General features: G+C 34.9%; 1 protein-coding gene across 4 annotated transcripts in view; it reads left to right on the top strand.

The window, feature by feature from the left end:
• MAGI2 (membrane associated guanylate kinase, WW and PDZ domain containing 2) overlaps nucleotides 1-19,428 on the top strand; it is a 771,385-nt gene that overhangs the window by 222,876 nt on the left and 529,081 nt on the right. For all 4 annotated transcript variants that reach the window (XM_082759166.1, XM_082759165.1, XM_082759164.1 and 1 more), the window contains exon 2: nucleotides 9,911-10,027. In XM_082759166.1, the coding sequence (XP_082615292.1) occupies nucleotides 9,911-10,027 (117 nt within the window). The remainder of the gene's footprint in view (nucleotides 1-9,910; nucleotides 10,028-19,428) is intronic.

Here is a 19,428-nt window from a genome sequence, read left to right as displayed (position 1 = left end):
AATAATGCATTATGACAGTGATTTTTCTCAGTACATTATGGTTCAGACTGAGATGCTGTAAAGGCTAAAAATCTGGGCACCTATGACTCAGATACTAACTTAAATCACACTTTTAAACTATTATTAGAACTCACAATTGTAACCTCTGTGAGCTTGCTTTCCTCATAAATTGTGTGTTACTGGGATTTACCCAGAGTAATCTTTCTCTTTTAAAAATGTCAGCACACCATTCACAGCCTATTAATATGGCAATATTATTTCCAGAAATAAGGAAAATAAGTCTCTATCTCAAGCAATTAAAATTATATAGCTATAATTTAAGTAGAATGTCTTTCATATAATTCAGGTCTGGCAAAACTATGCCACTATTCCAATCCAGTTTTTCATATTTTGTTCAAATAATTGTCAAACCTCGAAGTTCTACCAGAGAACAGAAGAACATTTGTGTCCCTAGTAGATGAACTGCCATCTTACTGCTGTATTCATAGAAAAGAGGAGTATTAACCAGAACAGTAACTTTTCCATTAAAGATGAAGAGCTGTCTGCTGGTAAAAGGAGATGGTTTTACCTGTCACAAAGAAAGAACAGGAAAATATTTCTCCATAGTAAGACAATCCTGGAACACATTCTTGTTCTACTTTTGCTTGAATAATGAAACCTGTAAAATATGATTCTGTGACATTCTTGATGAAGTAAGACCGATGATGTATCTGTGTAGCTCTCAGTACAGTTTTTTAGGAGGAAGCAGCCCAGAAAGGATCCCAGAGAGGACTGTAGAGGCTCTGGATTTGTAGAACAGATGTGGCTTTGGGTAGACATAAGCGTAGGTTCCTGAGAACCGTCTGAACATGTCTGCAAGTATTCTGAGCATTAGAGTTGCTCCTCCACCAGATGACATCAAGAGAGGCATCAGGGTTTCTCTGTTAGCTTACTTGCCTTTACAGCACTGAGAATTAAGCTGACACAATAAGGCATAATTTGTACCCAGTCAGAATGAATGAGCACACATATCACCATTATTATATATCAGAGATTAATGCTGCCTTTGAGCTTTTCCAGAGAAGTCAATTTGTAACTGTATTTTTCTAACAAGCATGTCGGTAAGCAGCACACAGAGAGAAGCATTTTGTTTGTTTGTTTTCCAAATATATGCATGTTTTAAGTTAATATTCTGGTATTGTTTGATTAAAAAAATAAAATTCTTACATCTTTATGACTTCTTGTTCCTTTGATTAACTTGTCTATCGGGCATTTGTGGCTAATGTGGATTTTCCTAGAATTCAAAACAGCTTCCTGGCAATATATCCAGCCCAAATAACAATATAAATGTTTTTTTTTTCTGAAGCTAAAAGAAACCTTATTAGTCCTATTCAAATAGTTTTTGTATGCTATAGTCAATCTCTGGTTAAGCTTATTCTGTGAGTTTTCAGCTTTATGCGCCATCAATTTTCAGAGAAGTTTTGTCTATAGAAGAGTATCAGTAAGATGCTTTATTTCCCTACTACAACTTTTCTTGTTGCAGTCAATTCAGAGCTTTCTATCACTTTCTTTGGGATCTGTATTTGGGAGTTAGGTTGCATAACAGTGGTTGTAAAATGATTCAAGTCACTTTGAGGTACCCTTTGTCCAAATAAAAATATATGACTGAGAGCTTCTGACTACCAGGTAGAAAGTAGGCACTGTTTGAAGAATTTTGTATATGTGTTCAAATTTCAAGACGAGAAGTGTATCCTGGGCTCTGACAAGCTGACAGTGTCATTTTTGACATTCTCACTTTGTAAGTAAATGCATAATCCCTTACAATGTAGTGTTTGTCAAAAACATCTGTAGAGATAATTATTTTCCTTGTAGTAAATCTTGTAGGAACAATTACAGCCTTTTAAATATCTCAGTAGCAATTAATGTTTATGTGTAAGTTATCAGTCAAATCAACAATATACTGGAGGCACCTACAAACATCTCTGTTCCATAATTAGGAAGTGTTGCTTTAGAGAATTTCAAAAACAGAGTAAATGGCAGTTCATTTCCAGACAGCCTTTGCAGAGAAGCAGTAGCAGCATTCTAACATTTTTTTAAACTCTGTTTATATACCTACTGACTAGAAAATGGAAGAAAAATCATTAGTCTTACGAAAGTAAATGCCCAAATGCCCAAACTGTCCTCTCAGTATCATGAATTATAATTTTATTTTTTTATTTTATTTTTTATTTTTTTTTTGCCAGCCAGTTATATCATGGTGTTTCCCAGATACTCCAGTCAAGAACTGCAAAGTACCTCTACATAGCAGAGCTACAAAATGGTTTTACTTTTTAAATGGCAGTTCTCTGAGGTTAAAGTCAATGTTGTATGCAGACTCTGAAAGATGCTGCAACTGGTTTTTAAACAATGGAAGCCTGTTTCTGTAGCCATGACTGGAGAGCTACTATTTTAATAAGAGCTGAAGGTCACCAATCTGAGACAAGGTACAAAATGTTGATGCTTTTGGCTCAGCTGACATAGTCTCCCACTGACATAGTCTCCCAGCATTGTGGAAGCCACGTTTTTGCTTCTGGCATAGTGCAAACTTACAGTTCAAGTCTTATATTTCAAATATTGGCTTAAGGTTAGCCACAAAACAAAGAAAGTAATTCCACACAAGATATACTTTCACATTATTCCAAGGGTCACTCTACCCCTGGCCTTCACCTGTTGCTGCTGTGGGGTGTCCCACTGATGTAGTCCTTACTCAGACTGCCCCAGTAGCACCTGCCTGAGGATGGGTGTCAGAGGGCATTGGACCAAACCCAGGTTGTCCTTAGGCAGTGACAATACTTCCATCCTCAGCAAGGCAGAAAGTTAAGTTAGGTCAGAGGGTATTAAAACCTCAGCTCGTCTCTTAGTCCAGGAAGAGCAGGAGGAGCACATCTCCTGCAGACATTAGGGAATTGCATACTTGTATATAGACATACATCCATATCTAAGTGCTAAGGGACATGTTGTAGAGAAAATTATTCATTGCTTGGCTAGATTTTATTGTTTTGTTAATACACTCTATATTCTGTACCATCCCTATTCAATTTGTCCTAGAAGGATATCAAATCCTTAAATGTGAAATGCTAGGAGGGGCTATAAAAGGTGAAATCTAAGGATGGAAATGTCGGGGGGGGGAGTTGGGGCACAGAATATATGTAAGTGATATATAATACAAAAGATCAATAAGAAAAGAAAAAAGTAATATCAATACAATAAAGAGAAAATGAAAGGCTACAAAATAGTAGGCTATTAAAAGAGAAGGCCATTTCCCAATTAATAAACTAAATCTCATTGTCTTTCATCATATATGATACATAGAGAGCCCCATGATCTATTATTTTCCAAAGTCTTTACTCTTTAGATTTACATAGATCTCCAGTAAAGGATCATGAAATTGAATTTATTGGTGTAGTTCCAAGTATGAAAGAAAATAATTTTCTTCCTGAGAAGTCTAATTTTCCTTTTAAAATTTTCACTTGTTTATTTTTCCCACTTTATCTTACTACATGTTTCACAGTGATGATAGCTTACGCCGATGCTTTGAGACTTGCCAGATAAGATGTCTCATGGCAGACTTGGCTGAAGGTAGTAGTGGAAGACAGCCACAGAGTTTAATGTAGGGGTAGAAAAGCTTTAAAGATTAAAATGTACAATCTTTAGCTAATGACTAGAATGTAATACATACTAAAGTGTTGTACTGTTTTCAGAATAGTGTTATAGAGGTTATATACTTTACCTGGAAACCTGAAGTAACTAACAGGGTTGAATATACAATGAGAAGTGAAGTACCAAAATTCATATTTATACTCCTCTGAGTACTAGGTAGGTTTGTTGAGAATATTTTCCTTTAAATAATAGGCTTAGCTGCAGGCTGCATTTTAATAACCAATCCTTATAAAATCCAATCCAGAGTTTTTGTTATTACTTTGGAATATTCATAATGATTTTATTTCTTTTGTTACTGTTAAAAAAAAAAAATAAAACAAATCGTTTCATACTAGTTCTGAAATGTTATATGCACGACATCTTTATTGATCATGTACTCAGTAGGACATTTGTTTAAAATGTTTGTAGTACAAACACCAGCAATTCATGTGAACAGTGTTAATCATCAGTTCTCCTTTAATTAATACTTTCTTATGGATATTCTTTTGATGTTTATTGCTACAAAATATCATTCAACTAATGAAAAAATGTCTAGTGAGCATGTTTTATCTCTTGTTCACACACTTAGTTATGGGTTAGGTGGAGCTCTCAGGAGAAGAGGACATTACTCTTCTCCTGAGAGGACCATCTGGGGAAAAAGCTTTGAGAGAAGAGGAGATGTGACAGTTGATGGTTTTTTAAATTAAAAATATTTTCAATTACTTTAACAGTGAGAAGGCAGTAATGTTTTGGAGCCCTGGCTGACATGGACTTTCTCTCTGCTATGTACTGCCAGTCCCCCACCACTGCTGAAGGTTGCTTTGCTGCATTTAATTACAAACAAAACAACTAATCTTTTACTAATTATTATTATTTTTTTTTTCTTATACAAGCCTCAAGTGGTGGGGGTCAGTAGAAAAGGACTGGAGGAGGAACCATAGGTCACTTCAGGTTAGGCCTTACATGCCAGATTGAAAACACCATAGAATTTTTTGTAGGTACATGGGTAAGATGTCACTGAATTGATGGAGATGACTGAAAGAAGTTGCTGAAAGATGATTTCAGGTATTCTGAATTCTCGCTGGACCATTTCCAAAAATATTCAGAAATGAGCAATTAAGCCATATACACAGCTTTTTTATTCATGATGGTCTTGATTTTCTTTATAGAGCCGTGACAGGGTCACAAAAAATACTTCTTGCAGCCACTGTCATGGACTTTTTTATCTCTTCAGTAGAGAAAAGAACAAATAAACTAGATATTCCTGTTTAAAGTCCTTTAGGCTAATAAATACAGAAATCATTTGGGCTAATGATAATTAGTAATTTGGGCCAACAATTGAAAGGTCAGTTGGATCATCTGTGAATGAAAGAGAAGTTAGTCTGGCATGCACCAAACTATGTCTTTTACTGAACAGGTATAGAAAAAAGTCATCAGATGTCCAGGGAGGCACATCACAGTAGTAATCTAAAGTTCCAGATTACACCTGAATATGAGGGTTATTCGAGTCAGTTAGTCCTGCTCAAACTGGTGAAAGGCTATTAAGCCAGAGCTTTTGACCTGGCCAAATATAGGTGTCCCATATTTACAGTCAGAATTGGGAGCTTGTTGAAAATAAGGGGAGACATGGATTCATGCAAGTAGGGCTAAAGAAGAAGGGAGGTAGTTTATACTAAAAAAATTATGTTTGTACATTTTTGCAAGGTACATACCCTAAATAATTTCCTTTATTTTTCTCAGACACAGGTCATGTACAGTTGCTAATCTAGATATGAGAGGTTTACTTACTCATAGATTTTTCAAACCAGAAGTATTTATAGAACCCAGGGAAGCTGAAATATTTTCAAGGCAAATTATTCTTGGTTGAGATGTAATGACTATACTGTTTAAAACAAACAAACAAACAAACTAACAAAAAACAATGTAGCAGACCAGGTTTGGGGAGTTCACTAAAATGTTATGAGAAGAGATGAGAAGATGAGAAAACAGTAATAGGTGAATATTGTTGTGGAGTTATAACCATAAAAATTGTGTTAAGTATAAGAAATAAAATATTGAGAGGTGACATTGTGGGAACAACAAGAGGGATGTTCATGTTTTGCAAGCAGTCCATCACTGAAAAATAAAATACGAGAGTATACTCCATCTGAAGCATCCATGGTACACCAAATGGAAAGTTACAAACAAAACTAAACAAAACAAACTTCCTGCAATATTTAGGGCTAGAGAAAATTATAGCCCTCCTTACATTTATCTCTGTCATTTTCTCAGAAATGGTAATTACCTTCTTCAGTTTTGAATCTTTTAATGAGCTGTGAACTGTTCAATATCCTTTTGTATGCATGTTCTTTATTGTATTTCTTTTTCGATTGGGCTTTGCTGCTAAATTTTGAGAAGGCAAGGAAACTTGACATTAATATATTAAAACTATAAAAAGATATACTTTACTCATTAAATTCATGAGTAAAATATGCAAACAGAGCATTTTTCAGTTCAACCAAGTGGTATCTACTTTTATAAACTGTGGAGTCAAATTCATTCTTGGTTATGAGTTTGCCGTCATGATTGGTATCTGCACCTAAAATATACATTATGAAAGAAATCATTACTGGAAGTGTTTAATTCACATCCTATATTTCCTAGCTAGCAAAGCAATGGGATTCATTGGAGTGAATGAAACTGAAGCCTCAAGCCAGGAAAAAGAAAAAAACCACCCTGCATAGCTGCAAGCTGGTGAATGCTTGTTGCATAGTTATCAGCCTCCTCCTGTGGCAGCAGCCAAAGAACATTTTTAATTATGGTCTCTGGACTGGGTTTTTAAAGCTTGTGCTGTGTAATACCGCTGACATACAATGGTGCTTCCTTTCACTGTCACACACAGCGAGCAGGATGCAGCCTTTGTAAACTCCTTGTTTCTGGGCTCTTTCTTGTGAGCTGTTGTTGAGCTGCCTTAGGGCTGGTGGTATGGCACTATGGGCACTGGCAGCCTCTGAGCACCTCTCTGAGGGCCCACTGTGGGCCTCAGGGAATAACAGAAAAACACAGGTTGAGGTTCATGCCTGGACTTTTTCAACATCTCAGTGGTTTTAAATGTACTGTGAAAAGAGAAAATTGAAAATTGAAAGTTGAATTTTCCAGAAACCATGTCAGTCCTGGGTATCTGACACTTGTCTAAATGGATTGCAAATGGATTGCCCCACTAAATAGTGGAGTGGTGTTACTTTCTGCAAAAACAGTGACCGCTGTTTTCTGACTGCTTCTCTTTGTTCAAACTTATTGATAATGTCACTAAATTTCATTTTTCCTGTGAAAGTGAACCAACTAATATGATTTTCAGTCTGTTGTTTCAACCTTTTGAAGGACATAGTTCTATTATTTTTCCTCCTCCTGACATGTTATTTTTGATTTCTCTATTCTGTAACATGAGATCTAGTTCACTGCTGTTAAGTCAAGGCTGTTTTGCATTCTTGTGAATCACTATAGTTTCTTAGGGCCCCAAACTACAGACGTTACATTTTCTTCTGCTTGTACTTTAAAAGGATCAGGCTGCTCAAAAGTTCCTGTCCAGCATTATAAATACCTGGAAAGCACATCTGGAGTCAAATCAGGTATTCTTTTGACAAGCATCTGGTAAAGTAACAAAGATTTTTAGGGAAGAAAAGCGTAAGAGTGACAACTGGGGGAATGAATTAAAAATATTTCATCTGCTGTTCAGGACTCTGGAGCTATTTTGTTTTTCATATTTTCCAATATTTCGTATTTTTTTCCAATTTTTCATATTTTTTAAAATTCATTGTTATACCAGATTCAACAAAAGGGTAGCTTATGCGTAAAGAACTGAAAAATGTCAATTAGGTGAGAAAACAATGAGTTTTGAAGAAAGAAATTTGTCAATAGTACACGTGCTGTCCGTAGTTAATCTGCTCTTTAAAATAGACTCTGCTCCTGGTGGAGTATATACCCAGATTAAGAGAATGATTGCATACATTTCACTTCTGCTACGAAGCTGGCAAGGTTTTTGTTTGTTTGATTGTTTGTTTTTCCTCTCCTGCATGATGTTCAAGTCTTACTCTTGTTACAAACTTTTGCATTTTAATGTGCGTGTAACCAAAACAAGGCTATAGACACCTCCTCTTGTAAATATAAGCTTTTATAATCCAGTTTGGAATAAGCATTTAGGCAAAAATATCAGGTGACTCTTTATGAAGTGCTTAGGAGGTTTTAGTGCATTTGTGCATTACACGGTGAAGTAAATATCTGTGTCTGAAACAAAATAAGAAATCACTTAGAGGGTCAGAAATCTATGTAGACTCCTAAACTTACCTATGTCATAAGTGGAATGATTCAGGTTTATGTCAGCGGGCAGGCTACAGCTGTTGTTCTTGAGCTGGCATTTTCTCAGGCTGCCAGAAAGCATCTGCATCACTGGGCATGTTCTGTATATTAGAGCAAGAAGAGCAAGAGCTGCAGGACCTTTACTCTCTGCAGCCGATCAGAAAGGACAGCAAAATCCAATCAGGAGCAGAATGCTTTCTGCAGCCTCCTCTAGCCTTCACCTCCACTGAAATCTTGTTAAAAACAGAGCAGGAGTAAGGATAGTCTGGTCTGCAAAGACAGCTCATTGCGAGAAAAAGTGTTAGGGATACCAAAGTAGTGGACTAAGTGGCTCAGCCTGGATCCTGGAACAACAGAGATCTGTATGAGGGTTCTCAGCATCTGGGAACCAGGCACACAGGTATTTCTTTGTGTCTATTATGAGTGCAGGATTATTATTATTATTATTTTGTATTTCTCTTTTTTTCTTTTCTTTTCTTTTCTTTTCTTTTCTTTTCTTTTCTTTTCTTTTCTTTTCTTTTCTTTTCTTTTCTTTTCTTTTCTTTTCTTTCTTTTCTTTTTTTATTTTTTTATTTTATTTTATTATGAAAGTCTGCTGCTTTTTGCCTTGAGCTAAGGATGATGGAAATTATTTATAAGCTTTTTATAAACCTGGCACAAAAGATTTTGAAGTTATTGACAAAGAGCAACAATAATAAGATTATGGACTTGTAATTGAGAGATAAATAGGAATAGCTGCAAGGAGAAATATATTTTAATTTATAATCATTTGTGCTCTTCAGTGACTTTCAAATAATTTGGTGGGAATATTATTTGTTCCTTTTTACAGGAAAATCTTTAGAGAGTCCAAGTCAATAAGACATTTGGCAGGTGTTTCAATAGCAAATGCCATTTTAAAAAGTACTTTAAGGTTGAATTTATGAAGCAACAAGTTAGAGAGCTATCTGATTGCAATTTCTCATCTTGGCAATACATGTCAGAACTCAGTGTTGTAATGATTTCCCATACTTTTCTTATGTCAATATTTCAGAGAAGGAAGAAATGCAATTATTTATAGAATTTTTCCCATAATTATAAATATCATCCATACTCCAGGTTAGAAGAAATGGAGAGGAAATATATCATGAAATATTTATTAATCTTAGATTATACAAATATATATGCCTTTAACAGTGGACTGAGACACACCAGTCATTAGCTAAACAATACTTTAAGTTGTTTTCTTCTGAATTTATTGTAAAAATGGTAAATACTGGGTTTTAAACTCAATTTTTTTTTCCACATTTGTTTGCAGTGCTATCCTAAGATGTTATATTACTACTGACTCTTTTCAGTGGTAGAAATAAAATATGTACCCTTGTTTGCTATGGTGTCTTTTTCATATGTGAGCACTATTAGAAATAAATAGCACAAAAGATTTTATCATAATTTGTATGGTTATTAATTACAGTTAATAACTAGTTTAATTGCATTTTATTCTGGTTAGAGTTGTATTGAAATCACTGAACACTGCAGAGATATTTTAAACAACATTTTTTGGTTTACTAAATGGGTAGAAAATTGGTCCATGGTCACAGGGAACATAATACCTAATAATGTATTATACAGATACATATGGATGTTGTTATATAGTAATAATGTTACCAGTTTGTGCAGGAAAAAAATGACACCTCATCATGTATTTTCTGAACTGTACAGATTTAGCCAATTATCATTAGCTGTTTTTAACCTTTACAACAATCAGTACTAAATAATATTATACCAACTACCTGTCTTGACTAGAGAACTTTGTGCTTCTGTCATCTACCTTGACAGAAACATGAAGGAAAATGAGAGACTGAGACTTTACAAGTGATTCATTATTTTTTCAACACAATATACTTTTAAATCATCTTTTCATTTTTCTTGTCCTTGACAGGAGGCATCGTTGATAAGGACCTTCGTCACTACCTCAATTTACGGTTCCAGAAAGGTTCGGTGGACCATGAGCTCCAGCAGATCATAAGAGACAATCTCTACCTCCGCACAGTGCCATGTGAGTATGGTTGAGATGAACAAGTGTATTGTCTTAGTGGCAACAGACTGTCTGAATTAATGCTGCTGAGGCCATTTGCAAAGTGCTGAGAGGTGGACTGTAGATGAAGCAGTCTCCCTGTAAATAGATTAATGGCTTGGTTCGTGTCTTCTATGCTATCGCTGTGGAACTGAACAGTCTAATTCTGAATTTATTTCTGAAACTGCATGGTGTTTTCAAAGTTGGAGGTCTCATAAACGGTGACTGTAGAAGAATAATATTTTTCTTCTGCAGTTTTAGAAAGCACAAATTTAAAGAAAAAAAAAAAAAAAAAAAGGACTTTTCTGGGCTGGTTAAATTGATGTCCAACAGAGAGAGTTTGATCTGCATCGTATTTGACCATAATACTTTACTGAATAGTACTATGGGGTTTAGAATGCAAAAAGGCAACAGGGAAAAAAAAAAGTAGGAAATGTTGTAGTTGAAGTGCAGCAGGCATGGCAATGAAAGTTCAGAATGTGCATACGTGTTAGTTCTGTTGTTGTGTGAGTGAATTGTATCTATAAAATATACTGAAACTTCTAGCATCATATAGCTATTGAAAGTTTTCACCTATATCTGCAGTAGACATGACATTAAAGCAGAGTAATATAAGCCATGTCAGACCATCAGAGCCATGCCTTTCAGAACAGATCTACTTGGTGGACATTTGATATATCATTTGTGATGGAATGAAGTTCTGGAATTCTTCCCTCATAAAACAGTTGCTTGGTAGACTAAAATAAAATAAAATAAAATAAAATAAAATAAAATAAAATAAAATAAAATAAAATAAAATGGTGCTTCTGTTTAAAGCAGACCTATTCTGGCAAAGTAAAGGAGCACCTTTGAATTTGTAGGCAACTTCACAACATACTTCTGAATGCTACATTCTTTCATTACAGCAAAGAATGGAGCTTTAAAGTACCAAAAGAGAGGCTCACTTCTGTTTTCTTTTGAAAGCTGAAGACAGATAAATGCAATGTCTTAATTTGAAGGGTTCCATTCATCCCTGATTAGAAAGGAACATGGGCAAAAAAATAAAGAATGATTACCTGTAGATTACCTGTACAAAGAAAATCAAAAACATTATATCTCTGTGACATTTGTGGTGAATTAGGTTTGTCTGAAGGTGTTAAGAAACATCAGACCTGAAATGCAGAGGCAAGTACAAAGACATTTTGAGATTAAATTCCTCTTCTTAAGATGCCTGGGTGTTCATTAGCATAAGAGTATACTTACTGTAGTCCTGCCACACACTTCTTAATGCTGGAGATTCAGATTTAAAAAAAGGAAAAACCAACAATATTGCAAGTTTTGCACATGAGTAACAGATGTATATGGGCAGTAGGGCATGACACCCTGTTTGTTTGTTTGTTTATCTTAATCAAGGCAATAATAAAATGTTCTCATTGGTCAAGTGAAATACAGTACCAGCAGGAACAAATTTATCATTCAAACAGGAGCACTGCAACCACAAAGACCACAATTTGAAACTTATGAATGCTCCAGACTACCACTCCTTTCTGCTGTGATTTATTCATCTTCCGTGTCATCATATATATGGTTAGATTCTTGAATCATTATCATATTATATTTTGAGCAGTTTTAAGAAAGAACCAGATTTTCAAAAATTTTAGAGTGACGTGGATGACAGCTTCAGAATCTTGAGGTAACATCCAATGTTCTTGGATGGAGTGGAAAAATCTTTTCGATAGGGGTGAAAGAATAAATAGTGCTCAGGAACAAATGACATACTGTCTTTGAAATTTTCTTGAAAATCCTATAGAAATGGCTGCATTCTGAGAAAAAGAAATTAACAAAAGAAGACAGGGTGATTTATGGCTTGCTAAAGCAGCTTCCATAATCAAGTGGGTGAAAAGGACACCCTCACACAGATTGTAACCCATATTTCCCTTCAATCATTATTGAGAAGAATCTTTTTTTTAATGCAATTTTATTCTGTCTCCAACATTCCTGTTTCAGAGGGAAAATAATCAAAACTTTTCATTTTTTTTTTTCCATATAAATTAACTAATTTCTGAATTGTGAACTTACTTTTCAAAGGTGCTGGTATTCAAAATTTTGTCCTTTGGGCAGTCTTTGTTTTTTGTCAGTCCTTTGTTTTGGAAGCTCTCTACATTGGGTGAGAGTACTGGTTCTGAACACTGTACTTAACAACTGGTTATGCAGCAGTAGTATTTACGTGACTATAACATTGCCCACAAGTTCACTGAATAATGAGGAGACTAACCACATGCTCGTTACAAATCTTGCATCAAAAGTTGACACAGCAAAAGCAGCATTCAGTTGGTCAATTTCTTGTGCAGAAAAATATATAGAGGGCCAACTGCAGATAATGCAGCCTTTTATTTCCAATGACGAGGTTGTAACATAAACAGAACAAATCTGAAAAATAGGTGACAACCTTTTCCCTTTAAAAACACACCTACAATCTTTTCTCAGTTATTGAGGTATAATTGCCAGTGAAACCAGAAGAATGTTTGTAAGAGAGTCCTTGACCTTAAGTTTTTATTGTTCTTTGCTTTTTGTTAAGATTGACAGCACTGGCCCTAGCAATACAGTGGGCATGACCACTGATTGCTCAGCCATAGGCTTTCCAGGTCAGACTAAGACATCTTTCACTTACATAGAATGAATGTTTTCTGTGAAACTAGGAAGCAGAGAACCAAATCCATAGCTGTTTTAAATCAAGATAAGCCAAATATACTTAGATCAGGTAAAATTTACTACATAAGAATTTAAATTTTAAATTATATTTTACCCTGTGTGCATCAAAGGGTAGATGGGCAAGGAATGCAAGATATGGGAATAATGGATCAGTTCTGCCCTCTGGAACTGGCCCCTACGGATGGAATGAACTGCTTGGTTTTGTGTTCCTTGCCTTTCTCTATTTTTAGTATTGTGGTACTGCTTTCTACAAAATTAGAAATGACCATGTAACCCTAAGAGTCAAATAGTGCCTTCCATAAGTGGCTGCAGTTCACAGTGCCATATGAAATTGATTTTCACCGCATTGTCAACAAGAATTACACACATATATTCCAGGGCAGAATGTGCGATTGCATTTGCAGCAGTTGAGATGCAGCTGTTAACTAGCTCTGTCCCCAGAGCTGTGTGAACTGATGAAACTGATACATAAACAAGAAAATGAAGAAAAAGTTCTGTTAATTTGAAGCTGAGTTAGAAAAGCAATAAAGAGGCAAGGTCAAGAAACTGAAACTTTTTTTAAAGACACAGTATGACAAATAATATACAAGGAAATATGTACGCTTTAGAGGACAGACAGTGGTCTTCTGTCAAGGTAGAGCACTTGTTTTAATTCATGCAGGAGTGGACTTCTGGTTGAGAAAACAAAAATAATACAGATGAGAAGTATGATGAAGATCTCAGAGGAAAGGAAAAAAGATCTCAGAGCAAAGGAAAATAAAAGGCAGTTCTAGGAGAAAGAAAAGCTCACAGCTCTCTATATCCAAAAAAACTGACTGAAGTTTGTCTCATGCATTTTCTTCTCCCCTTTCAGTTGTATGGGTTTTAAGCATAGGTTTCATACCCTAAATTTATTCATAAGTTTTTTAGGAGCACTGACTACTGAGATGTACTACAATACAGAAAAATATTAATGGTAAGATGTGGTAGCTGTTAAATACAAGCAAGAAATATTTGAATTTCTGTCAAAATTTCACCAAGAGAAAGGCCACAAAACACATCTGTGAGTGTTACAGGCAGACAAGAATTTTGTCGTGCTGAACCTTGTGCTTGGTAGTACTGTAATTAAACTGCAATTGTTATGTCGGCAAGCACCTTTCTAGTCTTACTGAAAGAAGAGGATTCAAACTTCATGTCATAACAAGAATGAAACTTTTAGGATAATATGTGACAGGTAGGAAGGGTTGGTAGTGACCGTCATGGTCATTCCTGTCTCCTTTGATATGTCCTTCCAAGAAATTGCAAATTTCACTTTCTTAAGAGCTTGCAAAATAGCAGAGCTGTGGTTGAAAATAGTCTGTATGCTTCCCTCCCAGACAGGAAATATGAAATGATAGTGGAAGACATTCTGATTAAACAGCACTGTAAAAAGTCAAACAATTAAAAGGTGATTCGTATAAGTAAAAAATCATCTATTAATTTGAAGAGATTACCACTGATATATCCTCTGGGATATAACGTCAGAACAGTAATAATTGGAGTTGCTCAAAGGAAATACTCTATCCCACTGCACTGATTCACACCAGTGGAGGTTGCAGCCCAGGAGCTGGGCCATGTTTCAGAAGTGATAATAAAAAAAAAAAGAAAAGGAGGGGAGGGAGAGGAAATGAAGACATTTCCTTTCTAGTATTTACATTTAGAAAAACAGTGATGAAAATTTGAAAAAACTTGGTGTGCAGTGCTGGCTTATTGCACTGGATAACAGTATTACTATTAGCACAGAAGTCTTGTAGGAAGGATGGATTATATATTATTTTAAAAATTTGTCAGCTGTGTAGGAAAAATGGTTCAGTTTGTGACTCAGCCACATTCTGTCTGTGAGTGACCATGGGCAAGAAATACAGTCATTATGTGCTGCAGTTGAAATATGATATATGAAATATGATAATAATTCTTCCCTTTGCTTAGTCTGCCTATTGGCATTATGATTGCTCTCTGTTAGGTGAATATGCGCAACTCACTGAACTGCAAATTTGGAACCTATGAGCACAATAATATCCATCCTTTCTCCTGTGATTTCTTATTTTTATCTATCTTCTTTATATAAGTAGATTCTTAGGTCATTATTATATTACATTGTGAATGACTTTAAATAAGAGCCACATTTTCAAGCATGATTTTGTTCTATTCTGTTCTAATGTAATCTAGTCTATGTATAAATACATTTAACCTACATGCTGAAGTATTGTCTATGTACTATTTAAATGTTATACATTACAAAGCTCTTCTGTTTATTGTCTAGTCAGCTTCCCAGAAGATAAAGTGTATGCAGTGAAATATTTTGTTTTGGTTGGACTTGCTTTTGTGTGTCATATTTGGGAAAGGTAGTGCCATTAGTGTTTTTGTTTTGTTTTGTTTTGTTTTTTAGAGAGGTACTGAAGACAATAAAATTTGTTTCTACTTGGAACAGAAAGTGCTACAGGGTGATAAGGACACAGCCTTGGGGGAATTCATTCCACACTTTCAACCTTTGATAAAGCTTCTTCTCCACAACAATCATTGTCTTCCACTCTGGCAGAGAGGTTCATTGCATTAGGAGACTGAAGTCATTCATAGTCATGGGTAGAAATCAGTAGAAATAAGGAACCTCTGGTTTTGTATCTACTACAGTATGCTGAAGCTTTCCTCCCCTGCCCCTCTTCACTGGCACTGGACCTCATACATGTTATCATAGAACATTACTTTGAATGACTTCTAATACTTTTTGATTTTATATTAGTTACTATAGAAAGGAGCTAACAGTAATGGGTAAATATTGAAGGAAATCCCAATTGCATACCAGGGTTTTCATCTAAAGTTTCTGACTTCAGAGCAGATGAAAGAGTGGCACTAGTGAAGTGGGCAACAAACATGTATTGTGTGAGGGAACACACAATTCAGGAGCTGTGTTTGTAGTTCTGCTGCTCTAAATAAGGATGTGAGCTATATTTGACTGATCTATATTGACCTTTCAAATTTCATTTTTAAAATACTTTGTCTTCTAAAAAGCATATAGCCAAGAACAAAGGGAAATGTGTTAAACAGACTTGCTGGTGGTTTTGTATATTTCCTTATAAGTTACTTCAGTGTCAAAAGTATCTTTCAAGAGTGGAAATTCAGTGTACAGATTTGTTCTAAAAATAAAAATAAAAATTAGGAAGTCCAGATATTATCTGTTAAAAGATCTGCTACTTTGACATCATGTGGATCTATTCTTAGGATAAAATAACCTGTGCTTAGCACACCAGACTGACAAGAAATGCCCACATGACTGGAAATAATAGTACCTAACTTTAATGACTACTTTATTCTTTCAGACAAGTGTTAGCTATTGCTTAGTCTTGACTTTGATGGCTCAGAATAGAACATTGCAGAGCTCTAGGGAAATGTTCTTGTTGTGTATCTACCAGAACACACTGCCAAGGTGTATTTTATGCAGAATCATTGGTATATTCAGCCTTTTTTGTTTCTCAAGCAAAATTAAACCAAATCAGGTAATTACATAAGATGAGGGCCTCACTGTGCTATATGAAGTACAGCCACGGGTACCAGATGACTATGAAGAGGTCACTGCTTCAAATAACTGACAGCCTAAATAGAGGAGGCAAAGAACAGTTGACAGATACACCCACAGCACAGAAAGTGCCTGAACTGACTTCCACAAGATGGGGCATTGGTTAAACCCCATGGACCTTCCTTTCTTTTCCACTACTACATGTAACATCTTTCCCAATTACCACCTAGAAATGCACACAGTACACTGACCTGTTTCTCTAAAGACACAGGCAATGTATGATTGACTTATGTGTCATGTTTTGACTTTTCTGTGTGAATTTATCGCTGGTTTTGTCTGTTTCAGATCAGATGTTGTACTATAACAGTACTGCACTGCCTTGCAGCCAGCAGGCGTGAAGCATTGCTCTGGCTCAGACTGTGTTCAGGCTGTGGGCACTGCATTGTCATCAGTAGGAAGCATTGTTAGAAAAGAGACCCCCTCCCAAAAAAAAAAAAAAAAAAAAAAAAAAGTATATATATAAAAATATACTGAATTATGATTTTATCTTAATTAAGATCTAGTGTAAACAGATGCCCAAACTTTATCTACAAATTGCATGGTTGCAATTGCATGAAAACAATGAACTTTTTGTTAGTCATGAAAGATAAAACACACATTATTTTTGTCACCTTTGCTCAGGAATTTCACAGTTCCACTTATTGTAGCCAGCAACTCTCAGCTATTCAGTGACTCATTCATCTGTTTTAAATACTTGCCTCAAAACAAGAGGTATCCAAATATATATATATATATATATATATATATATATATATATATATATGAGAAGGAGATGGAGTGTGTCAGATGTAAGTGTAGTATGAAGTGAAAATAGATAAAATTTATTGCGTACTGATTAAGATACTACAGTTTGAATGTCCCATCAAAGTTTCTATGAAGACATTAGGATATTTGCATTGGCTGTACAGTTACAACAGCTTATGTTTCTCAGAGTTATTTGCACCCACATCACATTTGTAGGAAAATGACTGCTAATTCTGCCCTTCACTCCCATTCTTCCCACCCTTTCCTCCTTTTTTTTTTTTTCTTTCTTAAACAGCTTACTTTTCTCTCCCATTTTAAAAATAAAACTATCTGAAATCAGTAACTTTTGTGTACCATAGTGCCAATACAAATTATTTGTATAACAGGTAATCTGATGTGCTGTCAACTAAGGAGTTGATAATAATACCACAGAAGTCACTAGAAGATTTCAAAGAAAACAAGAAAATAAGTTCTGAAACTGCAAAACCTGACCATTTTAAAGCAGTTTTCCTACAAAAGAAAAACTTTTGTAGTTCTATTATGTTATTAGTTCCATTTAATTAGTTCCATTCTATTATATTATATTAGTTTCGTATATCTTCCTCAAGTGACGTTAACCAGCATAGGATTTAAAGACTAATGTTTCTGGCAAGCAGCTCAGGTTGCTAATCATATCTGTATGTAATTATTTTTGTTATATAACAGATATGTTATATATGTTGACATGTTGAATACTAGATAAGAAGTTTATTTACAGTATTTGTGCTGATTGCCCCAAAGAATCCACTTTTATTTTCGAGAAGCCTTTCTAGTGTTGCAAAATGAATTGTCCAATTCACATGATACAAAGGGATGAAGAATAGTGACAGTTTTAAAGGAATTTTGATGATAACACTAATCTTATTTATTATTTCAGAACTAGAGGGAAACTAGAGAGGCTATAGCATAAATCTGATAAAGTACCTTGTCCCTACAGAACAAGAAAAATAAATAATAGAAGAGTTCGCAATTAACTTATTTTGTGAGTACAAGTCATAGCTCTTGAATCGTCTAAAGCAGCTTGAAGTTCGGGCAGTCTAGATAGAGACAATACCTAAGATAGTAGGCTTTGCCAGCCTGAAGATGTTCTGAAGAGCTACTAGTGAACATTTTCCTGAAATAATAAAACTATGTTTGAAATTATGAGAATTCCTATTAGGATTTTTAAAAATCATGGTATTATTGAACATTAGCTACCTTAGCATTTCTAAACTTTTTTTTTTTTTTTTTTTTTTTTTTATCTATTTGTTATTAAAAGATTTTAAAATATATACTCTAAATACATCTGGTTTATATTTTCGTGCCTCCAACTGCAGTCAAAAAGGTCAAAATATAAATTTTATTTTCCAAGAGAAGTTGAAGTACTTTATATAAAGGCAGAAGCATGTACCAGCTTTTACAAGTTTTGTGGTGAAGCAAGGGTAATGCTGCTCATTGGAGAATATTAGAAATTTTTGGACTGAAGTTGCCTTGAAGAGGTTCTTCAGTTTGGAACTCACATCTACATTGCAATAATTAGATTATATAAATGAGACAATTTTAAAGGTTTTTTGAATCTGAGATTTTTGTCATGCCTTTATAGAACAATGTACCACTCATATTTTCTTGGTCTTATGAAAAAAAGAAATAATTGCAAGCATTCTGTGCACAGTAAGCCAAGGTCAATATACTAGTGTCTCTAGCAGCACCGTGTTTTAGGTACAAAAATATCGTGGCTAGAATAAAGCCTTTTGGGGAAGAAAGAAATAGTGAAGATTGAAGAGGTGCTTTTTAACATCTGAAGAGTAAATAAAGCTTTGGTTTCACCTGTGGGCATGAGATTAATTTGTGATTTACTAGTGGAAAATGGTCATGAGGAAAACTCTTCCCTGCAAGTGTTTTTATTTTACTGTACCCTGAGGGTACCACTGTCTTGTTTTTGTCCCATGTTGGTTTGAAACAACTTCATCTTTTTCACGTATCTCCAGATTTTGATTCCATCCAATGCACTTTTCCTTTTCTAGTCTATTACTGTTATTAACACATCAACCTCTTGACTAGCTATCAATCTAATATGGATTATTCAAATCATTCTGTCAAGTTTATTTCAATGATACTGAATAGGGAAATGTTCGTACTGTGGAGATGGCAGAAATATATATTGGTAAAAAATAAAAAAAAATAATCAGAGATTCCAGATTGCATTTCAAAAGTATCCCTGAAAGCAATGATATGGGTTTAAATGAAAAACAGTCTTATAGTTTCAGCTTTAAAATTCTTCTCTTGCAATTTTAAAATGTTGGTATGAACATTTAAATATAAAAGACTGTTGAAAGCA

Source organism: Aythya marila, assembly GCF_965140915.1.
Source record: "Aythya marila genome assembly, chromosome: 1".
NCBI classification, from domain to species: Eukaryota; Metazoa; Chordata; class Aves; order Anseriformes; family Anatidae; genus Aythya; species Aythya marila.
The sequence above is the reverse complement of the archived record's forward strand: the minus strand, read 5'-3'. Positions and strand labels throughout refer to the sequence as shown.